Source organism: Littorina saxatilis, linkage group LG9 (assembly GCF_037325665.1).
Source record: "Littorina saxatilis isolate snail1 linkage group LG9, US_GU_Lsax_2.0, whole genome shotgun sequence".
NCBI lineage: Eukaryota > Metazoa > Mollusca > Gastropoda > Littorinimorpha > Littorinidae > Littorina > Littorina saxatilis.
In genome coordinates, this window is record NC_090253.1 from 7,288,305 (window position 1) to 7,308,469 (window position 20,165).

General features: G+C 41.4%; 1 protein-coding gene across 1 annotated transcript in view; it reads right to left on the bottom strand.

Annotated features, from left to right (window-relative positions):
* The window catches only part of LOC138975176 (uncharacterized), a 37,683-nt gene that overhangs the window by 13,596 nt on the left and 3,922 nt on the right, over positions 1-20,165 (bottom strand). The window contains exons 6-19 of the mRNA XM_070347835.1: positions 19,201-19,295; positions 17,994-18,109; positions 17,118-17,242; positions 16,477-16,569; positions 15,570-15,742; positions 14,436-14,531; positions 12,699-12,827; positions 12,112-12,255; positions 11,486-11,570; positions 9,971-10,083; positions 9,265-9,418; positions 2,580-2,729; positions 1,889-2,065; positions 684-893 (exon numbers count right to left, since the gene is read on the bottom strand). Of these exons, the coding sequence (XP_070203936.1) occupies positions 684-893; positions 1,889-2,065; positions 2,580-2,729; positions 9,265-9,418; positions 9,971-10,083; positions 11,486-11,570; positions 12,112-12,255; positions 12,699-12,827; positions 14,436-14,531; positions 15,570-15,742; positions 16,477-16,569; positions 17,118-17,242; positions 17,994-18,109; positions 19,201-19,295 (1,860 nt within the window). The remainder of the gene's footprint in view (positions 1-683; positions 894-1,888; positions 2,066-2,579; positions 2,730-9,264; positions 9,419-9,970; positions 10,084-11,485; positions 11,571-12,111; positions 12,256-12,698; positions 12,828-14,435; positions 14,532-15,569; positions 15,743-16,476; positions 16,570-17,117; positions 17,243-17,993; positions 18,110-19,200; positions 19,296-20,165) is intronic.

Genomic DNA, 20,165 nt, shown 5'->3' on the forward strand with positions numbered 1-20,165 from the left:
TTACAAATCTAGCAGGATTTCTGCGAGCGCTTCATCGGCGCCGGCGGATTCTGCCCCAACGGTTACACTTACACTTTTACAGCCTCCTGTATCCATCGTTCCCATTGATATCCTATGAATATGGTTCGCTTGTTGCGTTCTGCTGTAGTTTGTCGTCTGCCTCGCTTCCGTTCAGGTTCTGTCATTGGTTTCCTTTTCATTCTGGACTCAATTTCGTTGAGAAATGAACTAGCTCTTTGCGATACGTCCGGTTCGTCCGCCATTTTTTGCCAGTTGTCATGACAGCAGCCGTCTCGGCGAGCACAGGCGACGAAAACCAGTCTTGACGGCCAATTTTAATCTTCAAATGGTGGAGAGCTCGGTCGCGACCAAATGCCAATTTACTCATTTTGATTTAATTATTTAGCATACTTCTGGTACTTTATTGAGCAAACCGAGCCAGGTGTGTCTTAATTAAGGTACACTAGATTCCCCAAACTCTTCAAATCGGCCCAATTCGGCAGAAAACTCTCCAAGATGGCGGCGTGGACACCCTATCTTTAAGCCTAGCGCAGAACCGCGCGAGGTGACATGCGACTCATTTCGTGGTGGAGGGTCACATTTAAAAAAAAAACTTGTGTAAATCTTGTATCACACAGCAAGCCATGTAGTATTATCTATGTCTCCGCTGGCACATTATTCACCTGTGGGTCCAAAGACGCTGGTGACAGGCCTGTCAGGAGGAGAACCGCAGTGATGCCAAATTCTCGGGGCCCGGCCCAGACAATTCTCCTCGTTCACTGTGCCGTTCTCAGCCTGTTCAGAGAACCCGTCGTGTGTAATACGACCCGCCTCGGCCTTTTGGCACCCTAACAGGGCATGGTAACATCCGCTCGCTGCAAACGTCATGGCTCCTGTGGCAGAAGAATAACGATACAAATGGCAATGCAGTATAGAGACAAAATGTCCCTCTTTCTCTTTGCTGTGCTGCCCACAGGCCCCCTCCGCGCGGTGGTGCTCCTAGACACCTCGTAGGTAGGGTGAATGACAATGACCAAGACATTGACAATTCTTTATTTAATGGGGTTAATTGTGTGACAGGGGAGGCTACCGCTCCTTTCACAGCAGACTCTGCACCCGAGTTGTTGGCCTTTAAGTCAACACCCGTGGTTTGTGGAAATCTGTTTGTGATGGGGTCTGGTAGTTTCCGATTGTCTGTATGTTCATGGAAACCTTCGGGTTTGCATAACAGTTTTTATAGGGCTAAGAAATTAGCCCTAATATTTTCAAACCTGTTTGATTGCACTTCGCTTCCCGAGGTGATCGTAGTGTTTCGGTACTCGGTTACAATAGAATAAGCATGATAACATCCTACCGCTGCAAATAACAATTCTTTATTCAACGAGGGTAATAGAGTAAGCAGTGATCTGCTTTTTACTTCTGGCCCTCACCCTAAAGAGGGACTAATTAATTTTTTTTTTAAACCACGAAGAACATGACACCCAGAGTTGGGAACAACATTATTAGAAGGTATACCCTTGACAACGTGTACATCGAAATAGAACGCTGTCATAATTCGCCAAGGCCACCTTCAAAAAGTACGAACACGAATGCACACAATATAAATACCGAATTATTCAGAGAATTAGGGTGTTTTTCTTTTGAACGGCCTTTTCTATTTTGTTTCTCTTTCCTGTGCTTTGGCTATGATTTGTTTTTACGTCGATGGCATAGTAAATTATGTTGTAGTTCTTTTATTCCACACTATTGGTTCGCATGACCCTCTATGTTCAAAAGAACAGCTTGTTGTGTGATCACAGGTTCAAGTTGTATTATATGTCACCCTATAGTCCCTCGATATGTTTTTGTTAATAGGCATTGTAACTGTCTGTTTCCATGTCTACCATACCTGTAGGCCCGTAGACAGCAGTAGCTTTAGTACTTCCCGTTGCTCCGCACCATGTCCACTGCTGTGCTGCACGTGCCAAGCATCCTTCCTCTGTCCCGTTCTGTGTGCCCAGGTCGTCCTTGTGAGTTCCGTCAGCTTGGGGGTGGTCCTTGCAATGCTCGGTGATCACCCAGCACCCTGAGTACAGCAACAATGAACAGGGTTTTGCTTGCCATTATACCATTTGTGACCCTCCACCACGGAATGAGTCACATGTCACCTTTGCATGATATTCATATTTTTACATTTTTCTAAAGAGTTTGTTGTGCTCTATCCAGTGATGAAAACCGTTTCAGAAAAGAGCGAAAACTGTTTGAGTGATAAGCCTGTGACTAAGGTGACCCTCACACTGTTACCAGACACTCCCCGGACTTATATTAAGCCTAGCGCAGAACCGCGCGAGGTTACATGCGACTCATTTCGTGGTGGAGGGTCACATTTTAGTGATTTCCCAGCATACTGAGTACAACAGACATTTAATTTCCTATTCTTTATTATCCTTTTGATTGGAAATTCTCAGGTGCCAGGAGCTTGGTTCCGCCAAACTCCCACTCACTCTATTGGCACTTGTCGTTTGAATTTAGAGCGCTTACTTCCCTCTGTTTTTCAGATCTAAAAATAACGCTCTGTCTCATTTGGACAAGATTCTCACCTGTCTTAGGGATGTGGGGGTACAGGTGGTTGGGGGCGGTACCGTCAGGCAGGTAGGACACACCCGGGGTGGATGTCGCGGGGGCTACGGTTGAGTAGTCACAGGGAGGAGGCGAAGATGACGTTAGCTTGATAGGACTGTGCTTGTGGACTGAAAAGGTAATAACAGGCATGAGTAGCATGCATCGCAATGGCAAATTAGGTCGCCGTTGATAACTTATCAATACATAAAGCAACAAAGAATATTCTTAGCATGATCAGATGAAAGAAGAACAACAACTAAAATAACATTAAACACAACAACAACAACAACAACAACAATAACAACAACAACAACAACAACACGAAGATATGCTATAAAGGCAACGAAATCTCAACAAACAACTCCTTCCCTGTTTAATAGAAAGAAAAAACTATTAAACAATCATTAATTTCTGGTTTGTATATCATTGTGTCACACACACACACACACACACACACACACACACACACACACACATGACGTCATGAGTTTGTGAGTTCATCATGAATTGAACCGTTCCGACAAAAAAATGAAATATCACAGGAACTATGGCACGTCTTAAATATTCAAACAGGAAAAAAGGTGTGGAAAAGAAGTTTTATGCGGTAAGTAAAGGCAGGGTTGTTGGTATATTTGACAATTGGAATGAAACAGCAAAATCGGTCAACTCATTTCCAAAGGCCGTGCACAAGAGCTACAAGACCCTAACGGAAGCCGAAAATGCCATGCGTCTGGCAGGAATACCGAAGCCAACCATCTATAAAGGTGATGATCAGCAAGATGAGAACACCACCAACAACAACAACAACAACAGTATACAAGTGAGTGATGAAGAAACTCTGGTGAAAGCGAGATATCAGGATCAGAGCGAAGAAGAGAACGGCGGTGACCCTGGCAACCATCATAGCTACCATGGAACAGATGACAAAGATTCGAAAGAAACACGCTCAGAACATCTACGAAGCCTCACATGTGCAGATTGCAAAAGGAAAATCCCTTGGAAATCAACAAAACTGCCTGTGTATCAAATATGCCTTTTTTCACGAAAACAAAGACGATACACATGTGAGAGATGTGCAGTTGAGACACTCGATGAGAAGATCATAGAAGATGTCTCAAAAGTCATAAGTACCGAATCTCAGCAAACAACAACATCAGTGGAAGCGGCTGCCACGAATGAAGGCCTTCAGGGTACTTTAGATCATTTGATGATTGAAATGTCACAAACAAAAAGGCTTGTACAAAACCTGGAGAATGCGATGCTCAATGTAGTCGAAACGCTTGAGAACAACGACAGAAACCACAATGAAGAATTTCAAGAACTGTCAGACAACATAAAACGTATTGAAACACAGAAAGAGAGCATGAGAAACAACAAAAGTAGCTTCGAACAATCATTTGCCGACATAGTCAAAAACTCCCCGAAACCGGATCCAAACAAAGACAGACCGTCTGCTTCTAAAGACATGCTTGCCACGCCACGCGTGAAAAATGGAAAGGGAAAATGTGACGTCAAACATCTGCCGAAAAACGCGTCACAGAAGAAAGCGGAAATGACGCATTGTAGTACCCCAAAACCAAAACCTTCGGAGAAAGTCTTGGTCAACAGTACCAAAGCACAGGAGAATGACATCACATTTCAAGACTCGATGTCTTCCGAGTCTCTGACAAGTTTGTCGTCCAATTCAAGCGACGGCGTGGAAATTGAAAAACATGTCGAGGACGAACATCCAATTGTGTATATCTTACACGACAGCATCCTCAACGACGTTGACCCCGAAAGAGTAGGTGTAAAGTATGGACTGAATGTCACAAAAAGAAAAACAAACACAGTTGAAACAGCATACAAAACCATCTCAAATACACACAAAACACCAGATGGCATCCTACTACATTTCGGACTGAACGATATCAAAACAGAGAACGCTCAAACAGTAGCTGTCAAAATGAAGAAGTGTGTGTCAAAGATAAAAGCAAAATTCCCCAAAACAAAAGTCGTCATCAGCAAGGTCCTCCAAACAAAAGACGACACGCTGAACTCGAAAAAGGAGGTTTTCAATGCCATCTGCTTCGACGAGTTGAGAGATGTAAAAGATGTCTCATTCATTGACCACGAGTTCATCGCATTGAAACACAGAGATGGGATACATCCGAATCAGAGAGGAGCAGCCACACTGGCACACAACATCGGACAACATCTCGAAACCCTCTTCTGGACAAAACAAAAAGACAAAACGAACTCAAGAAAATCAGCTAGACGTCCACCCAGAGGACCATTCAACGGATCCGACAGAAGACCTCTAGGAAGACCCGTCAGTGAACATCCCAGAGAACTATTCCACGCATCGCCAAGAGGACCCTTCAAAGGAACTTTCCGTGAATTTCCCCCCAGAGGGCCCTTCAATCAACCACCTAGGGGACCTCTCAAAGGATCCCCCAGCAGACCTCCAAAAGGACAAGGACCCTTCAGAGGTCCGCCCAGAGGACCATTCGTTCCCTTCAGAAGACCCTTCAACGGACCTCCCAGACCACCCAGAGGTCTCTTCAGTCCACCTCCAAGAGGACCTTTCTTTGGACCTCATGAAGGACCTACCAGAGGACACCCCGGAAGACCCTTTGCTCCATTCTATGACGAAAATTTCGTCAATTTCAGATACCAGTGATCATGTGCCATAGTTCTTTGATATTTCATTGAATACGTGTATTAACATTAATAACAGAACTCTTAAAACATCATTAAAGATTGTTTATTCATTTTTATGTTTGAAAATCGAATTTCTTCTATAAACATATTGTCCTGGAACCTTAAAGGATTTAAACAAAAGATCGATGGAGACACAATAAACAAACTTAAAGACCAAGAAGTGATAGATTTTTTAGACAAATATGACATTGTTTTACTGGAGGAAACTCATATGGATAAAAAAGACGAAGAGGACATTTTTCTTCCTGGTTTTTCAAAACCACATAACTTTCCACGTCCAAAAAGGAAACAAGCAATCAGCTCATCAGGAGGAATAAGTCTATTCATCAAGGAAAATTTAGGACTCAAAACAAAACTTTTACCAAGAAGCTCAAGTGACATTGTCTGGATGCAAATATGCACACAAAGTAACAAACAATCAGAACCAGATATATTCCTTGGATGTGTATATATACCCCCCGAACACTCTTCTTTTGGAAAAGATTTTACTGACAAACTTTGGGATAACCTAGAAACTGATTTAGAAGAACTATCTGCTCAAGGATCAATTCTCCTCATGGGAGATTTTAATGCAAGGACGGGAGAACTAATAGATTACGTTGAATTTGATGATGATAATTTAAGATATTCTTTACCTTCTAATTATGTAACTGACAGTCTACACCGTAGATTGTCCATGGACAAAACGGTGCATAAATATGGTAGAAAACTGGTTAATATTTCTCTTAACAATAATTTGTTCATTTTAAACGGAAGATCACTTGGAGATATCTATGGAAAATTTACTTGTTATACACCTCAAGGACCCAGCGTAGTCGATTATTTTCTGTGCTCTCAAGAATTATTCAAAGATGTTATGCATATGAAAGTCAAGGACTTGCAAATATTTTCAGACCATTGTCCACTAGAATTAAAAATCCGGCTTCCATACTCATATAGAAACCCAAAAGAAAATTTCAAATCAAAAGATTTTCGGAAAAAAAACAATGAGAAAGAAAATATTGAAGAATTATATTTGTGGAATGATAATTCAAATGACAAACTACAACATACACTAAATCTCCCAAATTTTAAAGACAAACTATCTGAAATTTTGAAACGAGCACAACACATGAAACAAGACCAGTTTACAGCAAACAGCACTGGCATTAACCACTTAACTGACGAGTTAACATTGTTTTTTCAAGAAATTGCACAACAAAGTTTATGTAAGAAAATAAGAAAACAAAATAAAACCAGAAGAAAGAAAAACAATAAAAAATGGTTTGACAAGGAATGTTATTTACAAAGAAAAGAGTTGAAATCATTGTTAAATGCGCTAAACAGACATCCTTTTAATAAAACTTTATGTCAAAAATATTACTCAATGAGGAAAAAGTATAACTCAACAATAAAGAAAGCCAAAGGAATTTTTAAAAACAATTTGGTATCTAAATCAAATGACGAATTTAATAAAGACCCAAGTACAATGTGGAAAACGTTAAAAGAATTAAAATCAATGGGCGAACCTATCAAATCAAATAACCATAATATAAACCCATTGAAATGGATCAACCATTTGGAAAAGTTGATAGGTATGGAAACTAAAGTTACAGAAGAGAGAAAACAGATTATCTCAAATGAAAAACAACAAATACAAAAATCAGAGTATAATTCGTATCTAGATCGACCTATCACAAAAAAAGAAATTATGAAAGAATGTAGATCTTTAAAAAACAAAAAGTCACCAGGAAATGATAATATTACAAATGAAATTATAAAAGCAAGTATTGGTAGCACCATAGAAATAATAACAACTTTATTTAATCTAATTCTAGATACAGGACATTATCCAGTTGAATGGAAAAATGGTTTAAGTATTGCTATATATAAAAATGGCGATCCATTGAACCCGGGTAACTATAGAGGAATAACACTGACTAGTAACTTAGGAAAATTATTTTGTAAAATTATCAATTCAAGAATAACGAATTATTTAGAAGATAATGAATTATTGATCAAAGAACAAGCAGGATTCAGAAAAGGGTTAAGAACAGATGATCAGATTTTTATACTTAAAAAAATAGTTGATGACATCATAAAAACAAAAAATGGGAGATTATATGCTTGTTTTGTAGATTTTCAAAAGGCATTTGATAATGTGTGGCACGATGCCCTACTACTCAAATTAAATAAAATTGGCATAAAAGGTCGATGCTTCAATGTAATAAAAAACATGTATACAAACTCAACAATTTGTACAAAAATGAAAAATGGACTATCACCAAGTATAACAGTAAAAAAAGGAGTTCAACAGGGCAACACATTAAGCCCCACTCTCTTTAATATTTTTATAAATGACATTACTGAAAATCTTCCTGATTTTGATTCCCCACCCATAGGAAAACAATCAAAAAATAAAATATCGTGTCTTCTATACGCTGATGATCTCGTATTATTGTCCAAAACAAAAGGAGGATTGCAAACTAAACTAGATCATCTAAATAATTATTGTGAAAAATGGGGTTTAAAAATTAATACAGACAAAACCAAAGTATTAGTTTTTTGTCGCACAAACACAAACGTAAAGACCCTGTTTAAATGTGGATTGACTTTCATTACAATTGCAGATCAGTATAAATATTTAGGAATAGTATTTAATCAAAATGGTTCTTTACAAAAAGCTCAAGAACATCAATGTAAACAAGCCAATAAAGCAAGCCATTTGCTTAGGAGAATGTTTAGAAAAGAAAATATTCAAATTGATACTGCTTTTCATTTATTTGATTCTTTAGTGAATCCAATCTTGACATATGGATCAAGTATTTGGTTCCCATACAATTATTCCAACAAATCAATCGATAACATCGAGAAGTTTTTTGAATCATGTTTTTCAAGAAATTCTACGATTGAAGACATCCATATAAAATTTTGTCGTTGTCTGCTAGGTGTACACAGAAAAACCATGTGTATACCAGTGCTGGCAGAATTAGGTAGATTCCCATTAGCACTAAGAATGTTAACACAAACCATTTCCTATTGGACTCATATTTTACAATCTAAACGAGATTCATTGGTTCATCAAGTATATGATGACATGTTTAATAACCCTAAAGAAGATTCTTGGCTCACATTCATTAAAAGTTCACTTTCAAGACTTGGCTTTAATCATGTTTGGCAAAATCAATCTACTTTTGATACGAGAAAGTTACAATTTGCCATACAAATGAAATTACAAAGTGAATACATACGTTTTTGGAATAAAGCTAAATCAAAAGGAAGTGCAAGATTAAGATTCTATTCAAATATATGTGATACATATGAAATTCAGTCATATCTGACAATGATAGAAAATCGAAATCACAGGACAGCTTTAAGTCGATTAAGAACCAGTAGTCACAATCTAAAAATAGAAACTGGAAGACATCATAACATCCAAAGAGAAAATCGTTTGTGTATGATATGTAACATTGTTGAAGATGAATATCATCTTCTGGATGAATGCGTAAAATTCCATGAAAGTAGAGAAAAGTTTAAAAAAAGACGTGACTAATATTGATGTAGATTATCTTAATTATAAACCAAGTGAAATATTTATGGACAAAGATGTTCAAATATGTCTCGGAAGGTTTGTCGCAGAATGCTTTAGAATTCATAGCAATGTGTCAATAACCTTTTTGGTTTGAGGACAATAAACATTTGTTCTTGTTCTTGTTCTTTTTTTGTTCACACACACACACACACACACACACACATATATATACATACTCACACACACACACATACACACACACACACACACACACACACACACACACACACACACACATACATACACACACACATACACACACACACACATACACACACACACACACATACATACACACACACACACCACACACACACACACGCACACACACACACACACACACACACACACATACACACACACACACACACACACACACACACACCAACCTCTCAAGTAGTGAGGCCCTGTAACAACAGTGGGACCCACTTCATCCACTGTCACAGGTTGAGGGAAGTGCGTCGTACCGGCCCACTGCGCAGTCTCACAGCGCAGCCGGAAGTCAGCAGTGTGAGGTGACAAAAGGTCCGACTCTTTGATAATCTGGCAATTTTAATAAATTTGTAAGAGTTTAAAACGCGATGGCATGCACTTTGAAGTAATCTCTTTCACTCATTTACTAAATAACTCACTCACTCACTCACTCACTCGCTTACTCACTCGCTTACTCACTCGCTTACTCAATCAATACATCAATCAATCAACCAATCACGCAATCAATTAATCAACCAATCACGGTCTCAATCATACTCCCCGATTGGATTATTCACTCACTCAGTCACTCAGTCACTCACGTACTCACTCACTCATTCACTCACTCAATAAATGAATGAATGAATGAATGAATGAATCAATCAATGAATCAATCAATCAATCAATCAATCAATCAATCAATCAATCAATCAATCAATTACAGTCTCAATCAAACTCACCGATTGCGATTGGATCTCTCTCCAGAAAACAAGACAGCAAGAAACACGTACCATGGCATCCAAACAAAAGTAAAACGATACAGAGTACAGACAAACAGATTAGTCATGGTTGTGGTGCCAATGTTGGTGATGATAACCACTGTCGTCATGGTGACGGACATACCCGGTGGTTGTCGTGAACGTTGAAGTAGTCAGACCGCCTCAATCCATGGCCGGTGTAGTGAACGCTGTCCACGCCATGCTTGTTGTAGATCACGTTGTTGTAGATTTGATTGCCTGGGGAAAAAGCAGTGTGAAAACCTGGGCGGATCGAGGTGCACGAACCGACAGTAGGTGCCACCCAAACGGGAGATAACAAACTGCGTGGTCCGATTCGTTGAATTCACAACGAATCTTAATTTTAACCAATCCAAAACCGCGGCTGGCTCCCGACCGGTTGGTAACTTTCTCGTGCACTTCAGCCCCGGGCAATGTTGTGGTGGTGAGCGTGATCGTTTAGGCAAACTGTGGTGGGTCTTTTATATGAACAAAACGACGGGCGCAATAGCCTAGTGGTAAAGCGCCGGCATCCCACGCGGAAGGTCGCGGGTTCGAATCCCGGCCGCGCCTGACGGGTTAAGGTTGGACATTTTTCCGATCTCAACTTATGTGCAGACTTGGTAGTGCCTTATCCCCCTTCGTGTGTACACGCAAGCACAAGACCGTGCGCGCGGAAAAGATCTTGTAATCCATGTCAGAGTTCGGTAGGATATATAGAAACACGAACATATCCAGCACGCTTCCTCTGAAAACGGCGTATGGCTGCCTAAATTGCGGGGTAAGAACGGTCATACACGTACAAATCCACTCGTGCGAAAACACGAGTGTACGGGGCTTTTAGCAGAACGCAGAAGAAGAAGAAGAATATGAACAAATCGCATTACATTTTTGTTCCTCAGCACTTTTGATACATATTCTTTACTGACATTTTCTTTTCGGCACATTTCATTCTTCTTCTTCTTCTTCTGCGTTCGTGGGCTGAAACTCCCACGTACACTCGTGGTTTTTTTGCACGAGTGGAATTTTACGTGCATGACCGTTTTTTACCCCGCTATTTAGGCAGCCATACGCCGTTTTCGGAGGAAGCATGCTGGGTATTTTCGTGTTTCTATAACCCACCGAACTCTGACATGGATTACAGGATCTTTTTCGTGCGCGCTTGGTCTTGTGCTTGCGTGTACACACGGGGGTGTTCGGACACCAAGGAGAGTCTGCACACAAAGTTGACTCTGAGAAATAAATCTCTCGCCGAACATTTCATTCAATACATGATAAAACTCCTGTATGTTATTCACGTCCCTTGTATGTATGCATGTCCGTCCTTTTGTCTGTCTGTTTGTCTGTTTCTCCTCCTGCCTGTCTGTCTGTTTGTTTTTCGGTCTGTTTCACTCGCTGTCTGTTTGTTTCTATGTCTGTTTACGGATATCTGTGGTATTTTCTTAGGGTTAGGATTAGGGATAAGGTTAACTCTTTTTTTCTTCTGGCTGTCTGTTTGTCACTTCATCTCAATGTAAAAGCATGACCAAAAATTAGATAATATGCCGCACCTTTTAGTTCTTTAAACAACTATACATAAACCCAAAGTAATTACAGTTACATTCCTGATCAAGTCTGAGACGGAGAGAGAATTTGTGCTGACCTTTCGGCTCGTCGGGGAGGTCGTTCAGAATGTCGTACAGCTCCGGGTACCTCCGCTTCCAGACGTCATTGCGGTAAGGACTTGCCTGACACAGGTAGACCAGTTTACACAGGTAAAATAAACAAAACGGTAGGTAATATTTGAAAAGAAAAATTACAATGTAAATATAGGGATCGTTAATAGAAGTAGTATTCCATTTTGATATATGGATATTTCTGCTAAATCACACCAACAACAATATATTTATCAATAGTTTAAAATGGAAATGAATCGGTACTCATTTCGCAAAGAAATTAGATACACACACATACACACACACACACACACACACACACACACACACACACACACACACACACATACACACCCTCACACACACACACACATAACCCCCCCACACACACACACACTTACCCATGTCCTCCCCCCCACACACATACTCACACATACACACACACACACACACACACACACAAATCCCCACACCCACATACACGCACACACACTCCCCCCCTCCCACACTCACAACATACTTCCCACCCCGACTTTCATCCCGTAACCCCCCTCTCCCCTATCCCATGCACACGCATACACAAACACACATACACAGAAAACGTCACGAAGACCTCAAGTTCTCTACGAAGACGTCTGGCTTCTTTGTGTTCCAGACCACGAGCGTCCACCTGAACTGACCACTCTCTGGCGTTGTACATGACGTTGTACCGGATCACGTTGTCACGGCCACCGCCTATGTTGGCGTGGATGTCGTTCTGAAGGAGACAACCGACCAGTTTAAAAGGATGGTATGATATGCCCGTTTGAGTGGAGTTTCTGAGACACGATTTGCTCGAACACGCACCACAAGTATGGTAGTTAAGTAATTAAGTACATCAAAGGGAGTGAATGCACTAAAGGGCACTGCTTCTCTCCCGTGTTGGAAACAAAAAGTAGCCCAGAAGCGCCGAGTGGCGACAAGACGACTAGCGCCCTCTTTGGCGCGGTAGCCTAGTAACAAGCATTGTGTAAACAAGTAAAGGAAGTAACTCAGTGGAAGTAACCCAACCCAACCATCGAAAAGACTGCTCTTTCTTTCTTTTTCCCACGTTCCAACAACTTACCTTTCTTGATTTTTAATTCTAAGAAGAATAGTTTTGTGTGTGTGATAATAGTTGCTTGAATGGATTCTGGCAAATAGACGATGAAAACAACTCACATTGTAGAAGACGTTGTGCTCAATAACGACTGAAGAGTACTGGTCATCCAGCATGATGCCCCGCACGCCATTACCAGGCATCAGACGTCGCGTGTCATGCACGTGGTTGTAGCGAATCACATTGCCTCGCTGAAACATGGAGTGCATGGGATGTGATGCAACAGAAAGGAATGACTAGGGGCCGGTTTCATGTTGCACTTACAATCATTGTTGGTAGTGCAACAGTACGCACAACTACCCAAAGGGAGCAGGATTTTTAGAATGTAATTCATGGCCTCAAAACGTGTCACAAGTTCAATCGAATGCGTCATAATTGAAAATGTGACGTCAATCAGTCACCTGCAGTGAAAAGAGTGAAGTACAGGAATCCGACGAAATCGGATTTTATTAAATATTTTCAGTCGGCGGACTGTGCCTCTTCGCACGGGGAGTTGACAGATTACAGTGCTGCCTTCCCCCAGCACCGCGTTCGGACAACGGTAGTCGGGTAACAAAGCGCTGGTCCGACTGTCAGTGTGACCACTGCGAGTCCATGAAACCGGCTCCAGATTTCTTGAATGAGAAATTGGCCAAACAAATAAGAAAAACTTCCATGGATATGATCCTATAGAAGAATGTATGTGAACAGCATCAAGATAGATAGATAGATAGATAATTTATTGCCAAGTGTACAATACATGAATGAACATAAAAAATACACGAGGAAAGCAGCTTGCTGTGTGATAAAACAAAAATAAATAGCATTCATACATCACTGGCGCATAGCATCATACATACATGGGTAAGACAATTTGGTATCACAGTAACTAATACATACACTATACAGACGTGGTGAGAACTATGAAACTCTAAGAGCTATCGGAACCCCTAGGACCCCCCCCCCCCCCCCCCCCCCCCCCCCCTCTCCAACCCCTGTTCCCGCACTGGTAACATACATCCCTCCCCCCCCCCCCCCTCAATAAAAGTACGCAGAATAGGATAGGATCTCCCCCCCCCCCCCCACTATCAACTACTGTAAGAACTGAACATGTTCCATACTGATCAAATGTACCTCTAAAACAGCACATAAAAATCAACACCATCTGTCTAGTAGTTTGGCCTCGCCCCGCAAACACACACACGCACACTCTCTCTCTCTCTCAGTCTCTCACTGACACACTCTCTCTCTCTCTCTCTCTCTCTCTCTCTCTCTCTCTCTCTCTCTCTCTCTCTCTCTCTCTCTCTCTCTCTCTCTCTCTCTCTCTCTCTCTCTCTCTCTCGCATCGACAGCAACTGCTAGGCTAAAATGAATGTGTGTAAATGATTTTCGATCGCTATGTTCCAACCCTTAGCACTGTATTATGCACTTGTTCTTACTTGTTTGTGAGAGAGTATACATTGAATGGAAACTCTACTCCCCCCTTGTACAAACACAACAGTGTGGTTTACAATAAAATTTCTGAGTTCTGAGAGTTCTCTCTCTCTCTCTCTCTCTCTCTCTCTCTCTCTCTCTCTCTCTCTCTTAATCACATACACACACACACACACACACACACACACACACACGCACACGCACGCACACACACACACACACACACACACACACACAAACGCTCTCTCTCACACATACACACACACACACACACACACACACACACACACACACACACACACACCCACACATACACACAACCTGTCCTCGACTCCCATGTCAATCCCAAATCTGCCGTAACAGCATATGCACAATGTCTTCCTTACATAAGTCCAGTCTCGCAGTGTATGAATGGCGCCGCAGTCAGTGGCGTTCAGACACATGTGGTGGATATGGTTGTACTCTATCACGTGATCGTTGCCCTGGAAACGGAAAATTTATTTATGATATTTATATGTAGATCAGGAGTACTAAAACCCTTAGGTCATAGCTACGAGACCGCGTTATCTACAAACAGCAAATTCAAAATAAAGATCTATACCATTTTTTACGACAGAAGACCTCTTAACATTTTGATGTTTAGGGTACAGTTGTTCCGTTGACAACAGCTTCACTTACTATCTCTGATCTACACAAAGTTAAATGGGACATAAGAGTAGGACGCATATCGTACATTAAAAATATAAGACGTTTGGCAGACCAGCTTTTATTGTTGGTCCGAGGGGACCATAATCGTCTTTTGTTTAATCTGTCACGACCAAAACCGAAAGCCGCGGTTGATAAACATGTAACAAAAGGCGATATGCTCCCCGCGGACCAACTCAGTAAAATGCTGGTCTGACAACAAGCCAACAAACGTCGTTTTTGTCATCATTTTGGTAGTGCAACAGTACGCACAATAACCCAAAGGTACCCGGATTTTTGAGAATGTAATTCATGGCCTAAAAACGTGTCACAAGTTCAATCGATCGCGTCATAATTGAAAATGTGACGTCAAACGTAACTTCACGTCGCTTTTCTTCGAATCTAAAATTGCACAGAGCTGCCATCATATTTGCGAGGTCAGTCACCTTTTTAGCATGTAACCTTTCTTTTAAGTGTGTCAAGCCTTTCGTTGCGCAATGTGTGATTGTACAGCTTAGTTGCACAATGACCATGAGTCGTTGGGGTAATTTCCAACACTGATTGCACAGCTTAGTTGCACAATGACCATGAGTCGTTGGGGTAATTTCCAACACTGATTGCACAGCTCAGTTGCACAATGACCATGAGTCGTTGGGGTAATGTCCAACACTGATTGGGTCTTTGAGAGTGAACGCTTACAGCCTTACTGTCTTTTTCTAACAATTGTTGACGAATTTATTTCGCGAATTAAACCTGGTGGCTTTTAAGAGATACCGTGATGAAAATTGTTGTGTGACAGAGTAGTGTGCAATGCATGCTGTTTACAGATGACTCACCTCCCACCAGATGCCGGTGTACTGGCCGTGGTGCAGATGGTTGTGGGACACAGTTGTGTGCACGCCCTGCAGGAAGATGGCGTGGTTGGGGAAGGCGGCCAGACGGGCATGCTGCCAGATGTGGTTGTCACGGATCACGTTCTGGGAGGACACCAGCTGAGTCCGCTCTCCCCCTGCAAGGCAATTGAAGATTCCCTCTAAGTATTTCGCCCTTTGTTGTAAGCCATTACAAGAACGAGGACATTGTCAAACATAGGCTTTTTTACATGCGAGAAAGGCAGTCCCCATTCCACTTGGACTCATACAGAAAATCCATAACCTTGCCGCTGTCTCTTCTGATAACAAGTTTTTCTCATCAAGCTAACTTCTTGCAGTACCGGTGTGGTTTTTGGTTTGTGTTCAATACCGCACACAAAATACGGTTGTTTCCTTCTTCGTATTCATGGTACACATTGTGTTATGATAATGCGCTTCATGTCGTAATCACGATATCGTATGCATAGCATGTCAAAAGATTGAATAATGTTTCAAGATGTAATGTGTAACTGACATATTCCCGGCCCCATATAATGAGAGAGATTTTAAGTGATAAATAGTAAAGAATGATGGGTTAAAGCCTACTAGTCAAAAGCTCCCGAAAAGGCGAGTTACAGTTGTACGGATTGAATTTGGGAAATGTTTGGGTTTCAAGCAACCCCTGATGAGTGTATAGCACACTTAACAACAATGCAATCGTGAAGGATGTCCTTAATTAAGCCTCAAGTCGACTTCGCGAAGTCTGTTGTCGCGTCGTCGCGAAGTCGTCGCGAAGTCGTCGCGAAGTCAGATTGTTCCCTGAAAATTCAGTGGCAAAGCTTCGTGCAGCAAGCTTCGCTGAGGCTTAACATCAAACCGCAGTAGCACGTACCTCCCATGAAGACTCCCCCGTTGACATCATGGATGTCAGAGGACAGAACAGACACTGACCGGCAGTCCCCGTTGCAGTGGACAGCGTTCCCTCCTAAAATTAATTAGCAACTACATCTGCACATTTCTATTGTTTATTATCAATGAAGGATTGTTAGTTCTGAATGACTTTGTGCTCCTGTAAACATCCTCTGACGGTCTAAAATCAAGAATCAATAAAACATGAAAGGTGATTTATTGAGCCTTTAAATGTAAACAAAATATCACAGGCAAAATCAAGAATAAATAAAGCATTCAACGTACTTAATCATATCTGGTGCGTGTTTCGGGTGTTTTCATCCCATCTTATCTTTTGTGCAAGTTACGATAATTCAAATAAAAAAAATGCCTCTTGATACACATGTGTCGGTATATTAGTACTCAGGCTTGAAAAGCATTCGGATGTTTGTGTTAATGACCACAAAGACCATAGTGGTGGCCTCTGTGTGTGTGTGTGTGTGTGTGTGTGTGTGTGTGTGTGTGTGTGTGTGTGTGTGTGCGTGCGTGCGTGTGTGTGTGTACGTGTGTGTGTGTGTGTGTGTGTATGTGTGTGTGTGTGTGTGTGTGTGTGTGTGTGTGTGTGTGTGTGACGAGATGCCCTACCTGTGTTCTTTATTTCCAGGTTTTTGATGGTGACATTTGTGGCGTTGTTGAGCTCAAAGCCATGGTGACGACACGCTTCTAACGAGAAGTCCTCAAAGTGAACATTGTGTGCGGTGCTTTCAATGCTGAAAAAAACATCTCGTTAACATGTAACGCACACTTTCTGGTTACAAGTTGGAGTAGGTTTTGCTGTTATTACTGTTGCTGAATGTTGAATGGGAGAGATTGGTGCAGTGACCTACATTCGCATTTGGCGCTTTCGCTTTATTCTTTAAATTTAAAAAGGCAAACCACTGCATATTCTAATACCCTCGTTGAATAAAGAATTGTCATTGCCATTGGCATTGTCTTAGGCCGTACTAAAATAGCAACCCAGCACTCCAGGGGCAGACAACTCAGACCCTGTCCAACGCGGTCGTCATTCGGCTTTGAGGCACGTGTCACACGATACAATTCAGGACATCCCAGCAAGGAAAAGCCGTACAACCTTCACATTAATGTTGTTTAGTCGCGCGAATGACGTCTCCAACACTTGCTGCAAAACTCCGTCAGTTTTATCTTTGGTATCTCAAAAAATGTATGATCTGACCTATGCTCAAAGTGTGTGGTCAATCTTTTCCCAACAGTCAATTTGCTGTCCTCTTCACAGAGCCACCCCAATATTTCTAACAGCAAGCCTGATGTCTTCTAAAACACGCCAATCATCTTTGTCTCCCAAAATCAAACTTGTAACATTGGTCACAGACAAAACAAATAGTGCCTTTCTTGCACTCCTGCTAACGTGACAACAGCAGAATTAAAACTAGCCAAATGAAAACAATCAGAAACTTTCTGGAATCGAAATGAACTTGCTTGATCTTAAGAAGTCATACTCACGTGATGCACTCATTAATCATGGAAGCGTACACAACATCTGATGACGTCAGCGTTTGGTGCGGTGTGTTGGGCCACAGGTACAGCTTATTGTTCTTTCGGTCAATGTAGTATTCACCCTGTGAACATGAAAACAAACGATGAAAGTCACAATGAATATACCGATAGATCTTTTGCATTACGGGCTAAGCTCTAAGAAAAAAGGTTATAGAAATACAAATGTTCCAGTTTTCATAAATTGTGTACCCACAAAATCAATATTTGTCGCTGTATCACTTTAACTTTTTATTATACCCCCGGTATAGGGGTGTGTATAGGATTCGGTCGATGTGTTTGTTTGTTTGTGTGTTTGTGTTCGCATATAGATCTCAAGAATAAACGGACCGATCGTCACCAAACTTGGTGAACAGGTTCTATACATTCCTGAGACGGTCCTTACAAAAATTGGGACCAGTCAAACACACGGTTAGGGAGTTATTGGTGGATTAAGATTCTACAAGGACTTATAGAGGGACATATTAATGGTCAAAGGGAAATAACCTTCTCAGTTGGTGGCAGTGAGAATGGTAAGGACGGGGGTGTTTTTCCTACCTCGGAGGAATTTCTTGTTCTACATGTAGAGCTTAGCCTGTGATACAAAAGATTCATCAGTATGTCTAAAACATTTCTGTAAAAGGTTCAAATTATTCTTATGAATAGTTGTGAAATTATCTTGTCATCCGTGAACTAACATGTTTCGATTCATTGATTTGCTTATTTTTTTATTTAATGATTGTCACTAAGTCAATCTAAAAGCAACACCTTATGGATCATATACACTACTGTTATTCTACATTCATTGAAGAAAATGCACACCAAATATTAACACAAACAGTGTGTCTTTTTCATGAATATTGTGGTCAAATGACTTGAAGAAAAAAACCACTGTATTTAAAGGTAGCTCCTACCTATTGGTGGGCAAAGTCGACTGCGCGAAGCTTTGGTTATGAATGTTCGGAAAAAGTTTGGGTGAAGTCAAATTCGTGCTCACCTTCATACTTTGTAAGACGAATTCATTAAATTATGTCACTGCTCATTCCCATAAAAGCATAAGATTGTCAACGCGAATTCGGCCATTATTGTCATATTTCACTCATTTGGATGTGTAAGACTAATTCACGTTATTTTTTTGAGCGAAGCAGCATTAAGTTGTGTAAATTAGGTCACTCACCGGCTGGTCAAGCTCGCACAGCATGTTGATGACCCTGAAGTAGCCCCCTTGCTGCAGTCCCGTTGTCTTTAATGGGTCGGACGGGTCATAGTGACCTAGGAGTATACACCACCAGTGTTGTGGGTCAGAGCCTTAACCACACACGCATAGCCACATGAAGGTTAGCACCTTCCAGGTACGTCTACTTCTTATTTGAACATTTGCGATTCTAAAGTTACATGACTAAGAGATTTATTTATTTGAATGGGTTAAAAACACAAGATAAACAGCTTTTAACGTCACCACCATTCTCCCATGTATGCAACTGCTGTCCAATGCAAAATATATTTCTCAATCGCACATACAAACCCACTCACCCATGCACGTCCTCCCTCCCAAGCTACCCTCCGTCCTCCCAGTCAAGCCCCCAATATTATAATCATAATAACCACCGAACATTCATCTCTAGGAGACCAATGCTAGTTACAGTACACAGAGGTCACAGAGCTAAATGTTGCATTGCCATCACGAGAACCTGGGGCTACATCTGCAACGCGACGATGTTGGTCCTTAACAACCTGCCGACTGCCAGCCATGTTGGGTTCATCTTGATGTGTGATGGTGTGGGTATTTTGTTTGCTCTGTCTATTGACGTCATGGGAAAATCACATGGAAAGATCTCGACAGCATTCCCAAGAACATTCATAAACATATCATGACAATAACACTCTACCGACTACCAACCCTGTGGGGCGATCTCGATGTGTGATCGTGTGGGTGTGGGTATGTAGCTTTCTCTGTCATCTGACATCATGGGAAAATCTCATGGAAAGATCTAGACAGCATTCCCAAGAACATTCATAAACATATCATGACAATAACAACCTACCGACTACCAGCCCTTTGGGGCGATCTCGATGTGTGATCGTGTGGGTGTGGGTATTTAGCTTTCTCTGTCATTTGACGTCATGGGAAAACCCCATGTT